Source organism: Pocillopora verrucosa, chromosome 10 (genome assembly GCF_036669915.1).
Source record: "Pocillopora verrucosa isolate sample1 chromosome 10, ASM3666991v2, whole genome shotgun sequence".
NCBI lineage: Eukaryota > Metazoa > Cnidaria > Anthozoa > Scleractinia > Pocilloporidae > Pocillopora > Pocillopora verrucosa.
The window spans coordinates 17471057-17491190 of record NC_089321.1 but is presented as its reverse complement, the minus strand read 5'-3'; the positions used below and the strand labels follow the sequence as shown (position 1 = coordinate 17491190).

The 20134-nt window shown below is 36.4% G+C and overlaps 2 protein-coding genes across 2 annotated transcripts; both read left to right on the top strand.

Moving 5' to 3' along the window:
• Positions 1-342: 342 nt before the first annotated feature.
• Positions 343-4137, top strand: LOC131781391 (sodium-dependent phosphate transport protein 2B). Its single transcript, XM_059098036.2, has 4 exons — positions 343-486; positions 603-729; positions 841-1113; positions 1970-4137. Exons 1-4 carry the CDS (start codon positions 412-414, stop codon positions 3295-3297), a joined length of 1803 nt encoding a protein of 600 aa, XP_058954019.2. The 5' UTR covers positions 343-411; the 3' UTR covers positions 3298-4137.
• Positions 4138-6521: 2384 nt separating this feature from the next.
• Positions 6522-19501, top strand: LOC131781399 (uncharacterized). Its single transcript, XM_059098048.2, has 10 exons — positions 6522-6863; positions 8899-8987; positions 9367-9509; positions 9642-9694; positions 11497-11658; positions 12362-12478; positions 13002-13067; positions 14399-14579; positions 16936-17009; positions 17760-19501. Exons 1-10 carry the CDS (start codon positions 6738-6740, stop codon positions 18819-18821), a joined length of 2073 nt encoding a protein of 690 aa, XP_058954031.2. The 5' UTR covers positions 6522-6737; the 3' UTR covers positions 18822-19501.
• The last annotated feature ends 633 nt before the right edge of the window (positions 19502-20134 follow it).

Here is a 20134-nt window from a genome sequence, read left to right as displayed (position 1 = left end):
GAAGAACATTTTTAACATGAATATTACTGATCTCGTACACACCTGTGGCCCAACCTCAAATTTCACGTCCATTTTGAGGATCCTTGTAAACTGCGCCAAAATTTTTTTTTTTATGGGAAGTGTCAACTCTGAAGAAAAGGTTCCCGCCAACAAAGAAACGTAAAGGGAACTTGTTCAGAGAAAACCCACATAACCACGTGTACGCTGTTCAAGATCCTCTCGCACGACCCGCGAACGTCAAAGTTCAATTTTTTCACGTGTCGGTGTCATGCGGATACCTCGGATCATCCGCAGCAGCCAATCAAAATGGGTATCGTCACTCCCGGTCGAATGTGATTGGATTACCGTCTTTACGTAATTTTGGACGAGATAAAACTGTTGTACATCCTACACTTTGTTAGTTCTCCTAAGATGGCGGACATGATGAAGAGCTCTTCCAAGCTGACTGGTATTGAAATGGAAACTCGGGGTCAGGCAGATCCGCCGGTAGGTAGTAACTAACGCGTAGAGACTTTCCACACGATTTGGTTCACCACTGCCCATGGTAATAATTCTCAGTGATCTCGAAAATGTTTTAATTTTTTCGATCCTCTATTTTTTAGAATTACAATAAAGCTTACTTGCCGGTAGACGAGGAGGCGGGAAATGGACTTCACGAGGACGAAGAGGGTGAAGAATTTGATCCTTGGGCTTTGCCTGAACTCCAAGATCTTGGCCCTAAATGGTCTGGTAAGTAGTAAAGCTTTTGTTGTTGTAATTTTTGATCTTGTCATGAAATTTATAGTATTTGTGAACCGATTTTCCCGTTCAACTCTAATTCTGATTTTGGCGGGCCCACAGAACTTGATGGATGCGGCAAAGTGAAACGAGTGGCTTTGGCAGTTGGCAAGGTCATTCTTCTTCTTGGTCTTCTCTATGTATTTATCTGTTCACTGGACTTCCTCAGTAGTGCCTTCCGATTGCTTGGAGGAAAAGCGGCAGGCGAAGCATTTGCGTCTAATAAAATTTTGAGTAACCCCGTCGCTGGCTTGATGATTGGCATCTTGGCAACGGTTCTCGTCCAAAGTTCGTCTACAACCACATCCATCGTTGTTTCAATGGTCGCTGCGCAGAGTAAGTTTGATTTGGTATTTTTAAAAGAAGCATTTAAAATAACACTCCTCAGTACAAGTTTGTGTTAAATATTTGTTGAATTTATTTTAGCAATCAATCGTATGGGGGTGAAAACTTGAACACTTTTCTAAGATTTCGTACAGTTTTTTAAAAATTTTCTTCACTTTCTTTGATGTTTTTCGGGTATTAATCGTAGGTTTTAGTGGAAACTATTGGATACGTCAATAGTTGCCCCCATTGCCAGTGTTGAAGAACATTTGACACCTGTTATAATGCACAATTTTGTTTCCGAACATGATTGATAACTAAATTTTTCAGTGTTTTAACTTCACTTGGCAGCTCTTCAAGACTCTAATAATTTCGTTGATGAAAAATTCGATCTTCAGTTATTAATTATATTGAAAGGGTATCTCGTCAAGTGACGAATTTCAGTGATGTTATTTGCGTAGTAAGTGCTCTTTATGTCGCTCTGCCTCATCACCTATAGTTCTGATTATATTAAAATACCGAGGTTTGTTAATTTGCGGAGGTTAATGTATGCAAGGGCCATATCAGACACGATTTTTTACTATTGGCAAAACATTAATTTAAAACTTCATACTAATCAAAGGAGATTTGTATTAATTACTTAAGATGAAATTGTGATGTTTCTTGTCCATCATTCACTCAGAAGCTGTATGGTGACTTGTTAGGGGTAAATATTGGTTATTGGTTATTGGTCTTGAATGTGGTCTTTGACTGAGTGCAATTATTGTGTTATTTGAGCTAAGTTTTGGTGACATAAACAGCCTTGCCCAGATTTATGAATTAAATTGAATTTTAGTAGATGTAAAAGAATATGTGTATATTTTCTCAGTTTTAGATGTTGAGCCTGCCATTCCAATTGTGATGGGTGCCAACATAGGAACATCAGTCACCAACACCATAGTTTCACTTGCACAAGCTGCTGAGCGTAATGAGTTTCGACGTGCCTTTGCTGGTGCGACAGTACATGATATATTCAACTGGCTGTCTGTGCTCATATTCCTGCCCTTAGAGGTTATCACACATTACCTACTTCATCTTACTGGTAAGATTATCAAGGTACTTCCTTTGACCCAGAAGAAAGGAACCAACAAAAAGTTGCTGAAGAAATTGACAGAACCATTTACCAAGCTTATAATTCAGTTGGACAAAAAAATTATAGAGAAGATTGCACTGGGAGATAAATCAGCAGAGTCAAAATCCCTTATCAAAGACTGTTCACCCAAGGAAGTAATAGAGACTGTTAATAAAACCTACAATGCAACTACTTATTATTTGGAAAATGTGACAACAATCGAACCTGCCTCGTGCAAGTTTCTCTTCCATGGTACATCCCTGAGCGACACTGAGGTTGGCATCATAATCCTGGTTATCTCCATTGGCCTGCTCTGTATCTGTCTTGTCAGTATTGTTAAGGTTCTTCACTCCATGCTTCGTGGTCAGATGGCAAAAATCATCAAGAAGACCGTCAATGCAGACTTCCCTGGACCATTCAAACATCTCACTGGCTACCTGGCAATTCTTGTTGGTGCTGGTCTTACTATGTTGGTACAGTCCAGTTCTATCTTTACATCAGCCCTTACACCTCTCATAGGAGTTGGAGTCGTCACCATTGAACGAGCCTTCCCTCTTACCTTGGGTTCAAACATTGGAACAACTGCAACAGGTATTCTGGCTGCATTGGCAAGTTCGTCAAATCTGGACAAGGCCCTTCAGATTGCCTTCTGCCATTTATTCTTCAATATTTCTGGTATCCTAGTGTGGTATCCTATCCCTTACCTGCGAAAAGTTCCCATTGGTTTTGCCAAGTCATTAGGAAACAAAACGGCTGACTACAGATGGTTTGCCATTGCATACCTGGTGTTTGGCTTTTTCCTTCTTCCAGCAGCTGTCTTTGGCTTGTCACTTGCTGGTTGGCAGATTCTCCTTGGTGTAGCTGCACCCCTCCTACTTCTCTTCCTGTTCATTGTCATTGTGAACATCTTTCAGAGGAAAGCTCCTGGCCATTTACCAGAAGTTCTCCAAGACTGGGAATGGTTGCCAAAGTGGACACGATCACTAGAGCCTCATGACCGTGTTTTCTCCAAAGTTACTGAGCTGAGCAGATTGTGCCATTCAGACAGGACTAGGCAAGCATCCAACACAGAATCGCGTGTGTAGAAGAGACTGGTTTTTGTATTTATTTAGTCTGGAGCTTGGTTAGATCAGTAGTTTTCAGAGTTATTCATTAGAAGATGAAAGCAGTTAAAACATGCTGATTTTTGTTTTGATTATTTTATTTTTATTTACCCTTAGTGTCTTTAAATTATTTATTTTGGCAATTAAAATGATCAAGCCTTTTTTGTTTGGTGGCAGATATTCTCCAATTTTTGGAATGGGAGAAAGGAAATTTGTGCTAATATGTTATAATAGTAGCTCAATCATGTAGTTTTTCTTTGGAAGCTATTTGGCAAAATACCTAAAACATCTTTTCAGATGGCTAAAATTAAAAGAAATGAAGATTGCTCTACTATTTGGCATGGTGCAAACTTCCTAATAATGTGAGTAATCTGTTTAGTGACTAAACTTTGTTCCCTGCTAAATGCAATGTTATTAATGGTTCATGTAACAGTGATCTTAAAACTACTTCTTTGTGGGTAGTGATATTTTCGTAATTCTTGCTTCCTGTTTTTCAGGTTATGTAAACCCTATTTACATTCTAAAAAAAAATACATCTAAGGATGAGTGTGCAGGAATTGTAGCTAAAAAAACCACTTATCTTTATGATCAAGTTAAATGGTCATGTGGCAAGTCTGACCTCTGATGCATATGGGGTTTACATGTAGATACAGTAACATGCTATGTTAGATTTGTACATTGCTTTTAATGTTGAATAAAACACGGAGCTTGCTTTCATGCTAAGGTAAGTTTGGTATTTATAGTATCATAACTATTGTTAATTTAAAGGACATTGTATTAATGTTTGTTATGAGAATAAACAATTCAATGGGTTGAGTTAAATGAGTTATATATTTTTTATTTGCTCATTTCAGAGTAAACAAGCCCTTTGCCCCATAATATTATTTATAAGGAATGAAGAGGAACAGGTCATCTTTAAATTTGTCACCATGATATCTCTTTTTTTTTTTCTCAGGAAGGTTTCATACATTTAAGTATGAGAGTAATAGCTCGGGTTATAACTGTATTATTTTGTCTGATCGTCATTTGTTTCATTTTCCAGGTTCTTCAACATAACAGAAAGTAAGCTGGCCGAAAATTAAACCAATAAGAATAGTTCAAACAATGCCACAACTGGGCAATTTAGAAGAATTTTTTTTGAAAATATAACCTCAGCCACTGAGGTGTATTAGTTATGAATAAGGAGTCGGCCTTTGAGTGAAATTTAAACTTTCACAAATTGGAACATGAATTCATTGCAAAAAAAAATGCAAAGTCTTGAGGTAGGCTTGTTGTCTTTTTCAATTTTCTTTCATTTTTTGTTGCAGTTTCTCTTTAATAAAAAAAATTGTTTCTTGATGGTTTGTCAACATTTTTGTCTGCATAAATGATATGAATCAGACCAAAACAGCAAATCACTTTGCAGACAGCAGGTGAATGTTCAAAGCCCATAAATTGTAGAAGTCTGAACTTTTCATGAATTTTTTCTCTTGACAATCAAATTTTGTTATGTCAACCATCAGCATTTGTGCAACAGTTCTGCTGCCAAATGACCATAACCTCATTTTATTTGTCCAAATTTGTCTCTGAAGATTGTGCTGAAGGTCATCTCAGAAATTATGTAAAGGCTTCTGATATTTCTTGGGTTTAACAACTGACCAAGGCAACATTCTCAGGGAAATGACAGCAGAGTCTGGTTTAGTGTTAACAGGCCTGAACGATGTGTTATGCCTCGTTGAAACTGATCCATTTGTGACTGAAAGAATGATTGATAGCCATTCATTAAAAAGACAGCTGAGGCGAAAAATGTGCACAGTTGGGGTGAGATTGATGATTAACTGAATGCTGATGGTTTTCTAATAGCGTGTTCTGTTCCATTCGGTTGATTTTATTTGTTTCTTGGACCCCCCTAAAGGGCTTTGTTAAGTAAACCTGTTGCTGTTGCATTGTATGCTGACTTGAACTGGTTCAACATTGTGATGGGAAAGTCGGAATTACTGTTTGTCTTGGGTGTTTGTTGCTAGGATGAAGTAGTGTATACATCGATTTAAGGATTGGCTTATTTTGATTTAGTAAGAGGAGTTTAAGAGAATGTGAAAAACTCCAGAATTTGAACGATCTTCAAAAATTAATGTCACAAACACTCGCTGATTAACGTTATGTCACTTCCGGTGAAATTTTGTCTCATCCTAGCAATTAGCACAAAAAAATTTAAACTTCATTCCTTGGTACATCTGCATACTTGATTTCTTATTTAATCCTTTAACTCCCATGAGTGACCAAGACAATCTACTTGCAATATTCATACAATTTCAAGTGCACAAGTGATGGAAATAGAGAGTAGTGGCAATTAGGGTATTATCAGTTGATTCAGTAACAAATTCTCACAACTAACATCATGGGAATTGTGCAGCAGTCAGTAATGAGAATTACTAATGAGAACTTGGGAGTGAAAGGGTTAACTGGTGAGATCTTAGAGCCTACCCTACCCATAATTCTTAGTTGGCTGTTCTTGAGAATTGGGCGTTTGATTCCAGTGATGTCCCTTAATTAAGAATTTGATAGAGTGTTAAGACTTGGAAGTTTCAAACTGTCTCCTCTTGCAAGGGAGAGGGTCCTAGAGAGGGAAAACAATTTGCAATAACAGTCAGAATGCATTTGACAGGCAATTAAACTCGAACTGGGAAAATCCTTTCATTTTACCCTTTTATTTTTACATAAGTGCTTTCTTATATCTCATCATGCCTAAGTACCGCGTGAAGGTTCTATGACGTCACCTTCCCTCCCTCTCTCCCACATCTCGACATTTGGCAAAATAGAAAAGGTCAGAGTACATCAATCTGTACTTTCTTAACATCGCTAACTGGTTAAACAGCCACTTTATTTCTCCTTTTCATGCTCTTTTAAATTAGATGTAGTCCGAAATGAGCGCTAGCTTTACTGTTTGCCCCTGAGGCAGTGATCAGTTTTATTTCCTGAGGATTCAGTGACAGCTTTTGGAGTCACGTGATACTACAAAGATCGCCGTAGGATCTCTTTACCTTTGCCAGAAAAATAATGAAATTCAGATTTTACCTGAGCTAAAAACTGATACATCTTGGTAAATTGTAGAATTAAGTTAAGTTTTGTTTACTGTTCTGCTTTCCTGTCACGTAGTGCAGACAATTGGTTTCAAATACAGCTCTCTGATTGGCTACTATGCCATCCGTATGTAATAATTTATGCGCTGCTCGCAAATTATTTCTCCTCCTTCGCGACTTTCTGTGTCAAATTGTGGTTGAAATAGTCGGTATTTTGGGATGAAAATGTGTTTCCATCGATTTCAATCGTTTCAATGACGTATATTGACAAACAGAAGTGAAAGGTTTTCTTCTTGAAGCGAAGAGAACACATTTTTCTCAAAAATCAAAGCGGAATATGTAATGAGGGATAATTCATGAATCATGGCGGATTGGGTTGAATATTTCTCTCGACACACACCTCCTGGAAACCTGAAAGAAGTGAGGGCATCTGTCTGTGAATTTGCAGGTAAACATCGGGCAGCTGGAAAAGAAATAGTGTTTGTGACGGTGAGTTGTTAGTCTATAGCTTTCATAGATATTTTAAGAAGAAAACTACTCGGGCCGGAAATCCATGCATATGCACATACACTCCTTAATCTGACATTACGATTAAAACATGCAAGAAATAGTATATATTATGACATAATAATGTTACTAAAATTCATTTTTACTTCCAAATTTTAGAATTAATCGAGTTGCTTTAAGCAGAATTGTCATTTTGAGAGGTGTCGAGCTTTTGCTGCGAAATGCACGAAAGCTAGTCGTGATCAGTTGAGCGTTTCAACAGCGACCTTATGATTTTAATTGTTAATGTTTGTGCGCAGTAATTTTCTCGAAGTTCGACAACATCTTGAGAGAAGTGTTTATGTTTTGATATTGGGAATTAATCCCGCAGTTTTTGGGGTATTTAAATTTTGGAAATAACATCGGTTTGTTTGTGTGTATTTGAGCGTAACCTTGCCTAGATTATTTTAATCCCCGAGATTGGAGTATATTTGCATCTACTCTTGGTTCCGCTTGTGTGAATTGCTGTTTGTTCTCAGATGCGAGCTACGCTATACTATTATAATGAAAATGATACATTTACATAATGTTTTATCCATAAAGTATTCATAATTCTCTGATTAAAATATCTGGAATTTTGGTGCGCAAACTTACACTTGTGACTAGAAAACGGGGACACTAAATCAGAGTAGTGCAGATACGAAATCAAATTTTAGCAGAACGGATTATTCCAATCTGTGTATTGTGCTCTTATGAATATTCAGTCATACGTCGATCGCAATCCCAATTATTTTGGTGCAAAAAATTAAAATAGTATCAACTTGGAATTTTGTCATTTCTCTTTGTGGCAACAGACTAAATTCCCTGGACACAAATCGTTATTGTTAAATAACCATAAGGAGGAGATTTGACTTTTTTTATGACAAATGAAAGTAAGGAATGTCATAAAACCATAGTGTGCTTTATCCATCCATAGAATGGTTGACAGCTCATACACTGTAGCCTTTTGAAGGAGAGGTATGCTCCAGAAACCATCCAATTTTTATTTCTGTCAGTTACCCTTACACCATGATAATAATAATAATCATTATAATAACAACTTTGTCTAACGAGTGTAACACACAACAGTAATTCAACTGATGAACTAGTGGCCCTCGATCCTAAAAGTACAGTAATTAGAATTAAAATGTATTTTAGGATTATAAAACTGGTTAACAGGTCTATAAGAATGCAAGCTGAAAGCGAGATAAAATGAAATATGCTGCTTGGGTCAGGTTAAATGGCATTCAGACTGAGTGCACTAAATTTGAGTAGATGATACATATAAGCAGGACAGCATCCTTGTAAACGCTTAAAGACTAAAGTTCTCTTATTTAACTTAACTTTGTAATAGAAAGGGAGCTATGCTAATTTCTTAAAGAGTTTCATGCTGTTTGAACATGTGTCAGCTTCTGAGATAACCATCCATCACATCAATTAGCATATTCTCCATACTGTTCTCCATACATTTCCTAAGTTGCTAACAAGGAGAATTTCTGTAACAATGAAGAGTTCATTTAGTTAATGAGTATTACCTTTATTCTTGTGACCTTTATGTGAGATTCAGGTGTGATATTGTATTAAAGATATAGATAGCTTTTAACATATAAGTTTGAAGGTATTTTGAGATTCCAAAGAATCTTTTGTGCTAAAAACTTAACCATGGTATGGAACTGGAGGAAGGGGGATTTTGGGGTGTCCATCCCCACCCCCCCTTGATAAGATGAAGTTTTTTATTCAACCACTTACAAACCTTATAATTCAGGAGGCAAAAGAAGTGTAAATCAGAAGATTCTACTTGTTGTGAATCACTAAGTGCTTATCTGACAAAATGTCCTTTTCAGGAAAACACAGAGGTTGTTGTTGAGACAGTGGAGTTGGTATCTTGGGTTTGATGGGTAGTGACTGCCCCTTAAAAAAAAACCTCCAGGCTTCTTCATTTTTTAGGCTGAGATGAGTGAGCAGTTTCTCATTTGATTGTAACTATTGTTCTTGATAGTCTGGAGGCACTCGTGTACCACTGGAGGAAAATGCTGTTCGTTTTCTTGATAACTTCAGCATGGGAACTAGAGGATCTGCTTCTGCTGAGTATCCTTGATAAGAAGCTATTTGTATGAAGCTGTCTTGATGGGTGATTCGTCTGTGTTTAGAAATTGCAACTTAATGATGTATTGTGTTTAAAAAAGATCTTGTTTCCACCACACATTTCTGAGAGCTTATTTACAGTACTTACAGAATACTGCTGACTTTACAGGTGAATTTGCTTGAACAGGCAAACTGGCCAATCCTAGTGAATGAAACTGAGTGAGTGATCAAAGTCTGTAAAAGGCTCTAGAGGTTACAAATTTAGAGCTCCATAGATTTATCAGGTGCTCAGACTTTTCCTTTTTTTTTTTTTTTGGTTGCCAAAACATAAGGATGAAATAATGTTCATCATTTGTTGATTCCTTGACCGTTAATCCTTAAGGTATTTTCTAGAGCAAGGTTATGCTGTGGTATTTCTACACAGGCAGGGATCATTACGGCCTTTCACAAGGCACTACCCAACTGAAGATGTTCTTGATCTGTTACAACTCAAAGACATGCCTGATGGATCTACTCAAGTTCAAGGTTGGTTATTTTTGGATTTTTTTTTTTTTTGTTGGAAAACTTATTTTCTAGAGATAATCAGAGACTTGGTTGCCAGGTATCAAATTTGACTATTTTCAGTTTTTCTTCCTATCATTTTTTTTTTATCTCTAGTGAATGCAAGCAAAGTGCCAAAATTGACCCAAGTTCTGAAAATTTACAGACAGGTATGCATTACATTTTGATACCCCTAGAATTCTGATGTTGTGTTGGAAGATATCATTAATAGTATATAATGGGGCTCTTTGGTGGGAACTGTTTGTGTGCAAGTCCCTCTGGTTTGCCTTTTGAGACATGACATGTTCTTATGAGTTCTGAATAGAAACATCCCCCCCCAACCCCCTCCCCACTTCAGGAAAACTCTTCAGAAGTGAGCATTTTAAATATAGGATTAACAGATTTTTCTGGCTTACATTCAATTTTGCATTTGGATACAAGCTAGGCAAATGGGGTCCAATACTCAGATTCTTAACTTACTGATAAAATTTATGCTAGGAATAAAAATGTGTTTTGAAAAGAGGCACTTGTCTTTTTTGAGTGCTGCTTTCACTAAGTTTCTTCATATGACTTTTTAATGCAATTTTCTGATAGGCACCTTTGAAATGAAAGCCATATTAAGCCATACATTACAAGTCCAACCATGAAAGAAAACTTTGCAAGCTCTTCTATTCATTTCATGTGGAAGGCTTACCATTTAATCTGAACTCGATGTACCATAATTTCTGGCTGTTTACCCGTGGGTAATCTGTTGATTTTGCATTTAACACGCGCCACTTCAGGTAATAGGGAGGTGCAGGTTATGTGGCAATTTTAAAACCTACTGGTAGTTGAATTGAAAAAAATTCTCACCTACATGCGTTTCCACCTCTCAAATTAATTTTATTGTTTAAAGAGTGCCACAAAGCAGCACGAAAACATGATGCCAACTCGGGTTTATTTCACGCATAATTAGTTGTGTGATGAACAAATTATTATCGGCATGTGTGAAAACAAAACCTTGATGGTGACAAAAATAATCCAAAGATATCCGGTACATCAGTAACAAATTTCCATTTAACACTAGCTTGAGCTAAAGAGAATTTTCCCATTTTAAGGGACTTGTTAGGCTCAATAGAACTGGAGATCTCTATTTTTTTTAGAAATCGCCAACCTGGCTTTCTGGTGGTGAACGATCGCTTGCACAAAATGTGGCCACAAATTTGCATTCTGTCAAGTATGAAACTTTGAGATTTGGGCATGGGCTGCTAGTGTTTTTACTTTATAATTTTATCAATAAAGAACATACTAAAATTGAAGAATTGTACATGTGTCTGAATTTCTTTGAACTTTAAACTTGACAAGGAAGCTTTAAAGCTTTCGAAAGTTAGATTAGACAACTTTTAAAAGACTGAATTGTAACGCCTTAATTTCACGTTTTTGCCACCAAAAAGTTCAATAACATAACATGCGGGTTATCCACCAGTGCGGGTCATCTGTTGACTTTTTATTTTTGCCGTATGCAATAATCGGCTGGTGCAGGTAAACGGCTATGTGGGTAAACAGTTGGAAATTATGGTAGTCATTTCTGTTTTTCTTGCTTGTGTGGGAACTTTATCAAATTATGGTTGATTGTTTACATTTTTAGTAGAGATGTTTAATGTTCTCCAGATAACTTGTGATCTTGTGGTAGGTGTGCTTGTGGGTTGAGGAGAGATTTCAGGGCCAACAGGAAAAAATAGGCAAGAGGGCAGGATCCACTAGTTGATATTGCTGAAGTCTTCTCTTTACCAAAGTGGTGATTTATCAGGAGATACTTTGAGCTATAACTAGAATGGAGTTCCATATCTAGGGTGACTTCAAACAACTGGTGGCAGCTGTGATTAAGGATTCAATCAAATTATTAATTAGCCCTTATATTGGAAAATATTAAATTGAAAGTTACAGGACCTTTAGTTATTTTGATGATTGTTTGAGCTTTGTTGTGTTTCAGGTACAAACTGCTGGCACATTGTTGTTGATTGAGTACAATAGTTTGTCAGAGTACTTGTTTCTTTTGAGGAGTGTGGCTGAGTCTCTAGCTCCTCATGGACCTGCAGTTATGATGTACTTAGCAGCTGCAGTCTCTGACTTTTACATCCCTCCTCAAGATTTAGTAAGACTTCTCTTCTTTATTATTTACCATATTTCCTTTAATAATCTATGAGGCACTTATGTAAAACTTTCTATTGCTTAAAAGGAGGGGCACATACTAAAAACTATTAACATGTACTGATTCTGTGCCAGTTGAAGCTTAAAAGTTTTAAATAAAGTGGCAATAGAAACAGATTTTCCTTGTAATCCTACTCTGTAAGAAAGTGAGGAAGGACAGAGTTGGGTGGGAAGAGAGTGCTTATTCAAGGGTTTGCTTGATTGACATAATGGCTCAGGGATTGGGCACTTATTCAGCGGAGGGTGCTTATTGGAGCTTGGGTGCTTATTTAAGACTATGATATATGATGAAAATATGTGGCTTTGAAAAAAAAAATGCATGTACAGGGACAAGTGTAATTTCTTTGATAAACCAAGTCAAAATACTTTGATACATTTAGGTAATACTACAGAATAATGATGACCACCAAGCAACATAAAGACATTTTGTCCCTTACCAATGTGTTGTAACAATATGGAAGACTAGTTTTTCTATTTGACTTCCTATATTCTTCAGATTATTGTTTGTAACATTCTAACACTGAGCTTTTTTGCTTTAGATGGTTAAATGTTAAGCCATGTGAACAAGCATAATGTTATAACATGTCATAAATCTTCTTGAATGCTGAAAAATTAATTGACATTCTCTTGATGTATTATTTGTACAGCCAAAACACAAGATTCAATCAAATGCTCCTCTGCAGCTTAACTTGGTGCAGTCCCCTAAAATGATGGCACCTCTTGTGAAAGAATGGATACCACAGGCATTTACTGTCTCATTTAAGGCAAGGAAATCTTATAAAATTAAAGAATTACTTAGTATCACTATTCATTGCTGCTTTGAGATCAACTTTTCCAGTGGTTTACTGTTTGATGATGGAACCCTTTCATTCTTAAGGTCAAATTAACATTGATTCTCCTTACCATCTACCATGCATTTTTTGAGATAACGTTATTAAGAATTTGGTTTTAAATCATTCCAAATATAACCCCAGGTTTATATTTCTCTAAATGCTCATTACCTTCTGCAATTATTTTATTGACATGGGGAAAAAAAGGAGAAATTCTCTCATGGTCACTCCTGGGAGGAGAGGGTTAAGGCATATGGCTTTAATTTATTTTTATTAAAGATGTTTGAGTTTACTTTTAATTGCTTTTAATTATGTCCTTTGTGGTGACACCTCAGGAAAAGATATACACAATCTATTTGATGCTGAACATTGATTTTCTTCACTTTGCTATATCATAACTACCAAGACTGCCAGCCTCAATTAATTAAAATGACATAAACTCCTCTTTGGTGTATAGTTGGAGACCGACATGAACATTATCTCTAAGAAGGCACGCGAGGCTTTAGCCAAGTACTCACATCAGGTAATTTTTTTATATTTTCTGTTCCCTACTTGTTGATTATGTGCCAATCAATTCACTCCCTAAGCAACCAAGGGGCATTTCTGTCATTTGTGCCTGAGGAGTGGGGAATTTGAACCTTGCCTGGTTGGGGTCAAGAAGTTGAATATATCTTAATATAATTTATGTCTTTTAATATAGAGATGTTTAAAGGTAAGGAGTTCACTTCTATGAATGAATGGATTGGAAGGAAAGGTCTACATGGTTTAGGTTTAAAGCATGGTCAAAGAATAGAAAGTCACTGTCCCTTATTTTGCCCTTTAACCATCAAATTTGGCACTTGGGTAAGGCATGTAAAAACACTTTTGGTTCCTTAGGGGGTTGGAAGTTGAATGAACCAATCTTCAAAAGTTCCAATGTCTGGGTAGGGGGCAATGTTCAAGCTTGAAATTGGTCAAACCATTACTTCTACTGGTTCACTTTTACATAAGAATTTGGTGGAGGTGTAGACTGTGAGGTACACTGTAAATAGCACTTGACCATTAAGCAGCACTTTGGCACTTGGGTAGTGCATTTTTGGAATTTGAGTCCAGTATCCGAGAGTTCAAATGTTTGTGTAGGGGAGCAGTGTTGAAGCTTTGAATTGATTGACCCATTACCTCTACTGATTTACATTTACTTAAGAATTTGGTTGAGTAGGAGGCTGTGAAGTAGCAAGTGACCATTTAGCAGCCATTATGGATTAAGTTCCTATGATCAACTCTACTTTACCTTGTTTTTGTAGCATGTGAGACATTTCCCATGGATCTCTATTGAGAATACTCTCATACTTGTAGGGTATTCTCACTGTAATACAAGAAAGTAATAAAAAAGTCCTCAAAATCTACAGCAATATCCAAATCTGTAAAGGAAGAGAAAGATGAATCAATTATACATGACTGATCACTAGTTATTTCTTAGTATATTGGACTAAATTTAATCATTATCGAACTGCACAGAGTAGAGTACAAATAACACTCAAGTTGAGTACAAATATCATGCAATACTTGGACAGTTGGTCATTTTGTACTGGAAAAAAACCTGTTTGACTGGTTGGCTGCATATGCTATGCTCAGCTATCTGCCTTAGTTTTCAGGCCTGATGGGAAATGTGCATAAAATAAAGCAGTTGGATAATAAATAACTTACCAGATGTTTTGGTGTGTAGTACTGCTTAGTATTTTGAATGGTTACATATGCATTTTGACTTTCCCTGACGGCTCTTCAAAATTCAGCACAACTTATAAAAATAATTAGGGATACTACACACCAAATTGTGTAATTAGATATATATACCAATTCCTAAATTTGCTCTAGGTGGTGGTATCAAACATCCTACAAACTCGCAAGAAGACAGTTGTGATGATCACTCCTACTCAAGAGACAGCTATATGGATGTCAGATTCTGAATTAGAGGCTGGTAGAGAAATTGAGGAAAAGATTGTTGCTGATCTTAAGAAAATGCACCAGCACTTCTATACTTCTGTTGTGATGCAAGGTACATAACATTTTGGTTATAAGCTTGCACTTTCACCAGTCTAGTAACTTTGTGGTATCTTTGAATATTAAAACATCTCACATAATGAATTAACACTGGGACAACTATTTAATGCACTTGAGGAACAGCCTGATTAATCTACAGTAATTTGCTTATGGCATGTGGCATGTGCCTTTACTCAAAACTGACCGGCCAGATTGGGTTCTCTGAAAATTCAGCCATGTCCTCTTTTGAAGTCTTCCCTAAGTTGTGAAGAGGAAAATTATTGCTCAAAAATAATCTCTCTCATTTTCTTTATTCTCAGCTTAATTTTTTAACTAATAGCAAACTGGCTAACCTCCGCAGAGAAAGAGGCAGGGCAGCCTACAAAATCTTTAGAATGCCAGCTCTTAAAACAAAACATGCTAATATATCATTATCTTATCACATTAGCCATAAATGAATAATCTGGTCTGTCAGTTCTGCTTAACAGTTTAATGCACTTACCAAAAAATACAACTTGGCGAGTTACATCTAGCTCTGATTTGTGAGTGTCCTTAGATGGTAAGCACTCTTAAAGTGAGAAGAGTCCAGAACTTTTGGCCGTGATGTTGTCAAGTGTGATTCACTTATTTGTCAAGTACTTTCCAAAGAAAGGACAAAAGTTGGTTGAGAACTTGAAGTCGGTAAAGATAAATTTACAAGTTTAGGTTTTGGAGGTTAATCAACCTGACAGCTCCAATCACCTTTTCAAAATTTACAAGTGTGGTTTATTTACTTTTATTGCTGTAACATTGGCAATTAACATAGAGTTTGTCTTCCTTTTAAGAATTGAAGGCTAATTCAGCATGCTTAAAAATGTAGTTTTTTTCAGTGTAGGAATTAAAAGGCTCAAACAAAGTTAGTAATGCATTGCTGGATACTTGGAGGGAGTGCTTTAAATAAAAACAAGAACATTTACTGAATCAGCAAAAGAAGGAGTTTTCCTTTGTGTGGTGTTGTTATTTCTCACAACTAGCGGCAGTGTTGCCTTACACTGTCTCCTTTCACACAGCCTTAGCAGACAAACCCACATTGCATTTATTGGTTGGCATAAGCACTGATAATTTTTTAAATTAAATTTCAACTGCACTAAGAGTGCACTATCACTTGTATGCACTGTCTATATTGTCAAAATTACATAAATGATTCTATGTCTAAACAGGTAATAATTTCGGATTTATGATTGTTATCAGTGAAAGCCCTTTATAACCTGATATTTCATCTCAAGAAACACATTGGGCTGGTTATTTACACAAGGTCTAACCCAAACCGCGGTTTCCCGCAAGCAGTGGGCCTCTGGGATTCTCTGTAAGAGGGTTGTTTTCATTAAATATATATCCTTTAACTGCTAGCTTTCAGCCCTCTTGAAACTGTTTGCAAAAATAAATTTTCTGATAAAAGATTAAGCTCAATTCAAGATTGTTTATAACGCAGTTTTGTTGACAATGGTTAAACTTTGGTTAAATAACTGTCTCATTAATTTAATTAACATGGTGAAGTGCAATTAGTATAAAAAGTGAAAATAAGGTAGCCTGAAAAGTCTATAAAAAAGTCTAAGGTGCACACCATTATAGTCCAAGAGCTGTTGAGTTTTTTTTGTTTTTGTTTTTTTTTTTTTGGGGGGGGGGGCAATCTTGGACTTGTGTTTAGGGGAAAAAATGCAATGTTTTGAATTTATGGCACAACTTTTTCTCTTTAATGAACCATTGTGGGGTTTATGACTTGCAGTCAGCATCATGTACTGTAACCATGGATAATGCTTAAATCATCAGCTTTTAAAATTTTTCTAAAATAGATAATCAAGTATACTCAGTGTTTCACTAGTCATCATTGTGGCAAAATACTCTCTTCTGAAATTAATAACCTTCAAATGATAATGGTAACGGTAACATTAACAATAATGCTCATGATAATAACGACAATAATGCTAATGATGATTGATGTTTCTCAAAAATTGAGTAACCCTGTGAGTCAAGACTAATAAATACCTCTTACTCATTTTCTTGGTTTGTACTGTAAGTTATGGACCAAGTTTTTCTGGGCAGATTTATGGCCCAAGCGGGAAACCATAAATTTGAGCAAAAAAAAATGAAGTTCTGTAACACTGTGTGGATTAAGAAAACAAGGTCGGTGAGATATTTTTTAAATCTGTGGGTTAAAACAGGGAAAACAGCCTGCTTAACATAATGCAGGCACTAAGAGATATGTTAAATGGAGTCATAAATGGAGATCCCTTTAAAAAGAAAGTAGGTGGTTGTTGCTCTTAGTATTGTTAAAAATAACTTTTAAATACTTACTTTTAACTGTAACAAGGCACCATCTATTATTAATATAGGTAACACAAGGTCAGTTATTGGCTCTGAACAACTTTGTCAGAATACCAACCAGTCGATACAGTCGAGTATGCAGGTGAGTATGTGTGGCAAGTCACTATACAACAATATACACTTGATTGCAAAAATGTCAACACCTTAAAAGTTTTACAATAAATAATGATAGTAATAGTGATCCTGTACGGCTTTATGGGTTAGATGTACATGATTTCCACCATTGGTTACACACAGGGAATGATGAAAGCTATCCAAGCTTTCCTGAAAGAAATGATTTTCCATGAATAACAAGAGTGAGTCACTGGTTATATACGAGTGTGAATATTTCTCACAAAGGCATTGGGTCTCATTGTTCATGGATCACGCTCTTGAGGTGTCAGTATTTTTTGCAATTGAGTGTAATGAACTCTACCTATGCAAGGATTCTCTTTTTTTTATCATAAGATTTATGAATATTAAAAAAAACTATATCAAAAATAATAATCTAAATGTAGTAAAAAGAATCACAATGTCATTGTGTATGAATCTTTTTAAGCTTTCTGGCCATTTAAACTGGTAAGCCACTTGCCACTTCCTTAGCTGAGAAGAAGTTTTATGGTGTACAAGCTGTATGTGTAGTTTGAATTCAGATTTAAGCCAAGCCATTAAATTGGTGACATGTTATTTCAAGTTCTCTTATATGATAGAAGACTGAGAAGAATTACAAGTTAAACTGATTTGAAGCATTTTTTTTTAACCAAAGACTAGGAACTAGATCTGTATTTTGTGTGTTTATTTGGTATGGTTTCTGTATCTGGTTTGAAACTCAGTGTTTTTGCCATTTGCTTAGGTGGGCCATTTTGTCACAAGCCAGATACAAGCTCTTCCTGTTTCTCAAAATGGAGGTGTAATTTCTGGGTACTCGACTTACACTATTCCAACCTCCTCACTTACTCTTCCGGCACCGGTGGTTACACAAATTCAAGTGGTGAAAGCCCAGGAACCACCTCCTTCACAAGAAGTGAGCCAGACATCAGTTGAGGAGTTGTCAGATTCACCAAATTCCTCAGCACAGATCTTTGGCACGCTATCTGATAGTTGCTTAACAGCTGACATGAAAGCCTTCATTGAGTCCTTCCGGGCACGGCGGATTGCACTGGGATACACTCAGGAAGATGTGGGTAATGAGCTGTCCCACAGCAATGGACATTCTTCTTACAGTCAGTCATTTATTTCAAGATTTGAATCTAAAAACCTTGGTCTGAAGGCTGCAGAAAAAATGAAGCCAGTTTTGCAAGGCTGGATTGAGCAAAAAGAACAGGAGTGTGCCAAAGGGTTGAGAATGTGCAAGAAGCGCAAAAGAAGAACTTCTTTCTCAAATGAAACTCTTCAGTATTTGATTCATGCATTTGAACAGAATCCAAAGCCTAGCAGTGCAGAAATTATTGAAATTTCCTCTAAGTTGGGCCTTGAGCCAGTTACTGTTAGAGTCTGGTTCTGCAACCGAAAGCAAATGATGAAGCGAATGGCCTCTGGAAAAGGCCGCCCTAATCTCTCACTTAAAGCAGAGCTTGATGCTAAGAAACAAGAAGACCAGAGCATTGAGAAAGAACCAACAAAACTAGATTTTACCAACATGCCAGTTGGTCAGTTCTCTTTCACAGAAGACCGCGTAAAAGCCTTGGTGTGTTTGACTTCTGAGGGAAGCCCAGTGAAAAGTTCTCGCCCTACAGTTTCTACTACTGATGTGAGCTTTGCCCAAGTGCATGATAATAGTATTGTTCATTCAGTGTCTGGAACACGGAACACTGTACCAGAAAACACACAACTCATTGAGCCAGCACTAATCAGTAATGGAGTAGCCACATATGAGACAGTCTCTAATGTACCTTTGACTGAATCTCAAAGTTGAATGAGACACTCAATTCTTGACTTGAAACAGTTTAAGTCTGACAAGTCTGCTGGTTTTTTATGATAGGGTGCAGTAAAAACACACTAGTTAGTTAAAGTGACTTGAAGACAACCCTTTGCAGGGAACCAAGGTGTTCGCTGTTTTAGAAGCTGTAGATCAGTGGAAAACAAGTTTGCTCATATCCTTAAATAGATGTATATTCTTAATTTTCTATGACCCAAGAATTAAAAAATTGTTGCTGTATTTGTTTCATGACCAAGTTTGTGGGAGAAAGTGTCCAGTGTCTACTGTAAGGTTCACCCAGGAATGATGCATTTCTTGCTCTCAACATGTACAGCTTCATATTTCTGAAGTAGATCTTGGCTAGTATTTGCTAACCTCGTGGGAACTTCGAATTCTCTTTGGATCTTTCTAATTTATTCTAATTGGCTATTTTTGATTAATTTGGTGTAGGTCTCTTCACATTTTAACGATACCTTTTGGGAAGTAAGTGTAATTTGTTCTTAATATAGCTGTTTTAGCTTTGGCAGGTAATCATTCATCTAAGATCTGGATAAACATTTACTTAGGAAGAAGTCCTTTCCGAGGTTCATGTAGATGCATGCAATTCAGTATAAGTTTTAATCAGCCAGATAGATATAATTTGAAAGCCATTCATTTCACACCTTGATTATGTACATGTAGATTTAATTGTCCACATGTAGTTATTGGAATTCTAACTGTTACATTGTCTTGTCAGTTCCTTTTTAAATTCATGTGGTTGTTTGCCTGTCACCTGTTTACTATTCCCAAGGTGTTGCCAGAGGCCAGGTTCTCGTGTACTTCAAAGAAATGAAATTGTAGAAAATGTGATCAAATTACTTTTTAACTCTAAAGATCTGATGGTCAATTCTCTCCTCTAGCTGTCACAACTCTGTTAGATGAAGATAACTTTTGACTGATAATTTTGTGAATTACCATTACCTGTTTGGTGGATAATGTATGGATATTATAAGGAGAAGTTACTTGACAATCACTTCTGGAAGTTAAAGGGTTAATTAAGTATTGAGACAAGTTGTAAAGTAGCTGGTAATCAATTATGCTTTAAAAGTCTCATTTCACTTGTGATTCTTTGTAGAAACTACTTCCACAAGTAGAACAAAATATTGAAAATAAGTGCTGGTAGCTTATTGTGTAGAGAATCAATTTAAATGATTTTTTTGAATGGAATTTATGTTCCAGAGATATGGGAGAATTATTTTGTAATTCTCACCTGATTTTGTTGTGCTTCAAGCACCATAGGTTTGCTGGTCAGGATGAGATTGGTTAGTCAT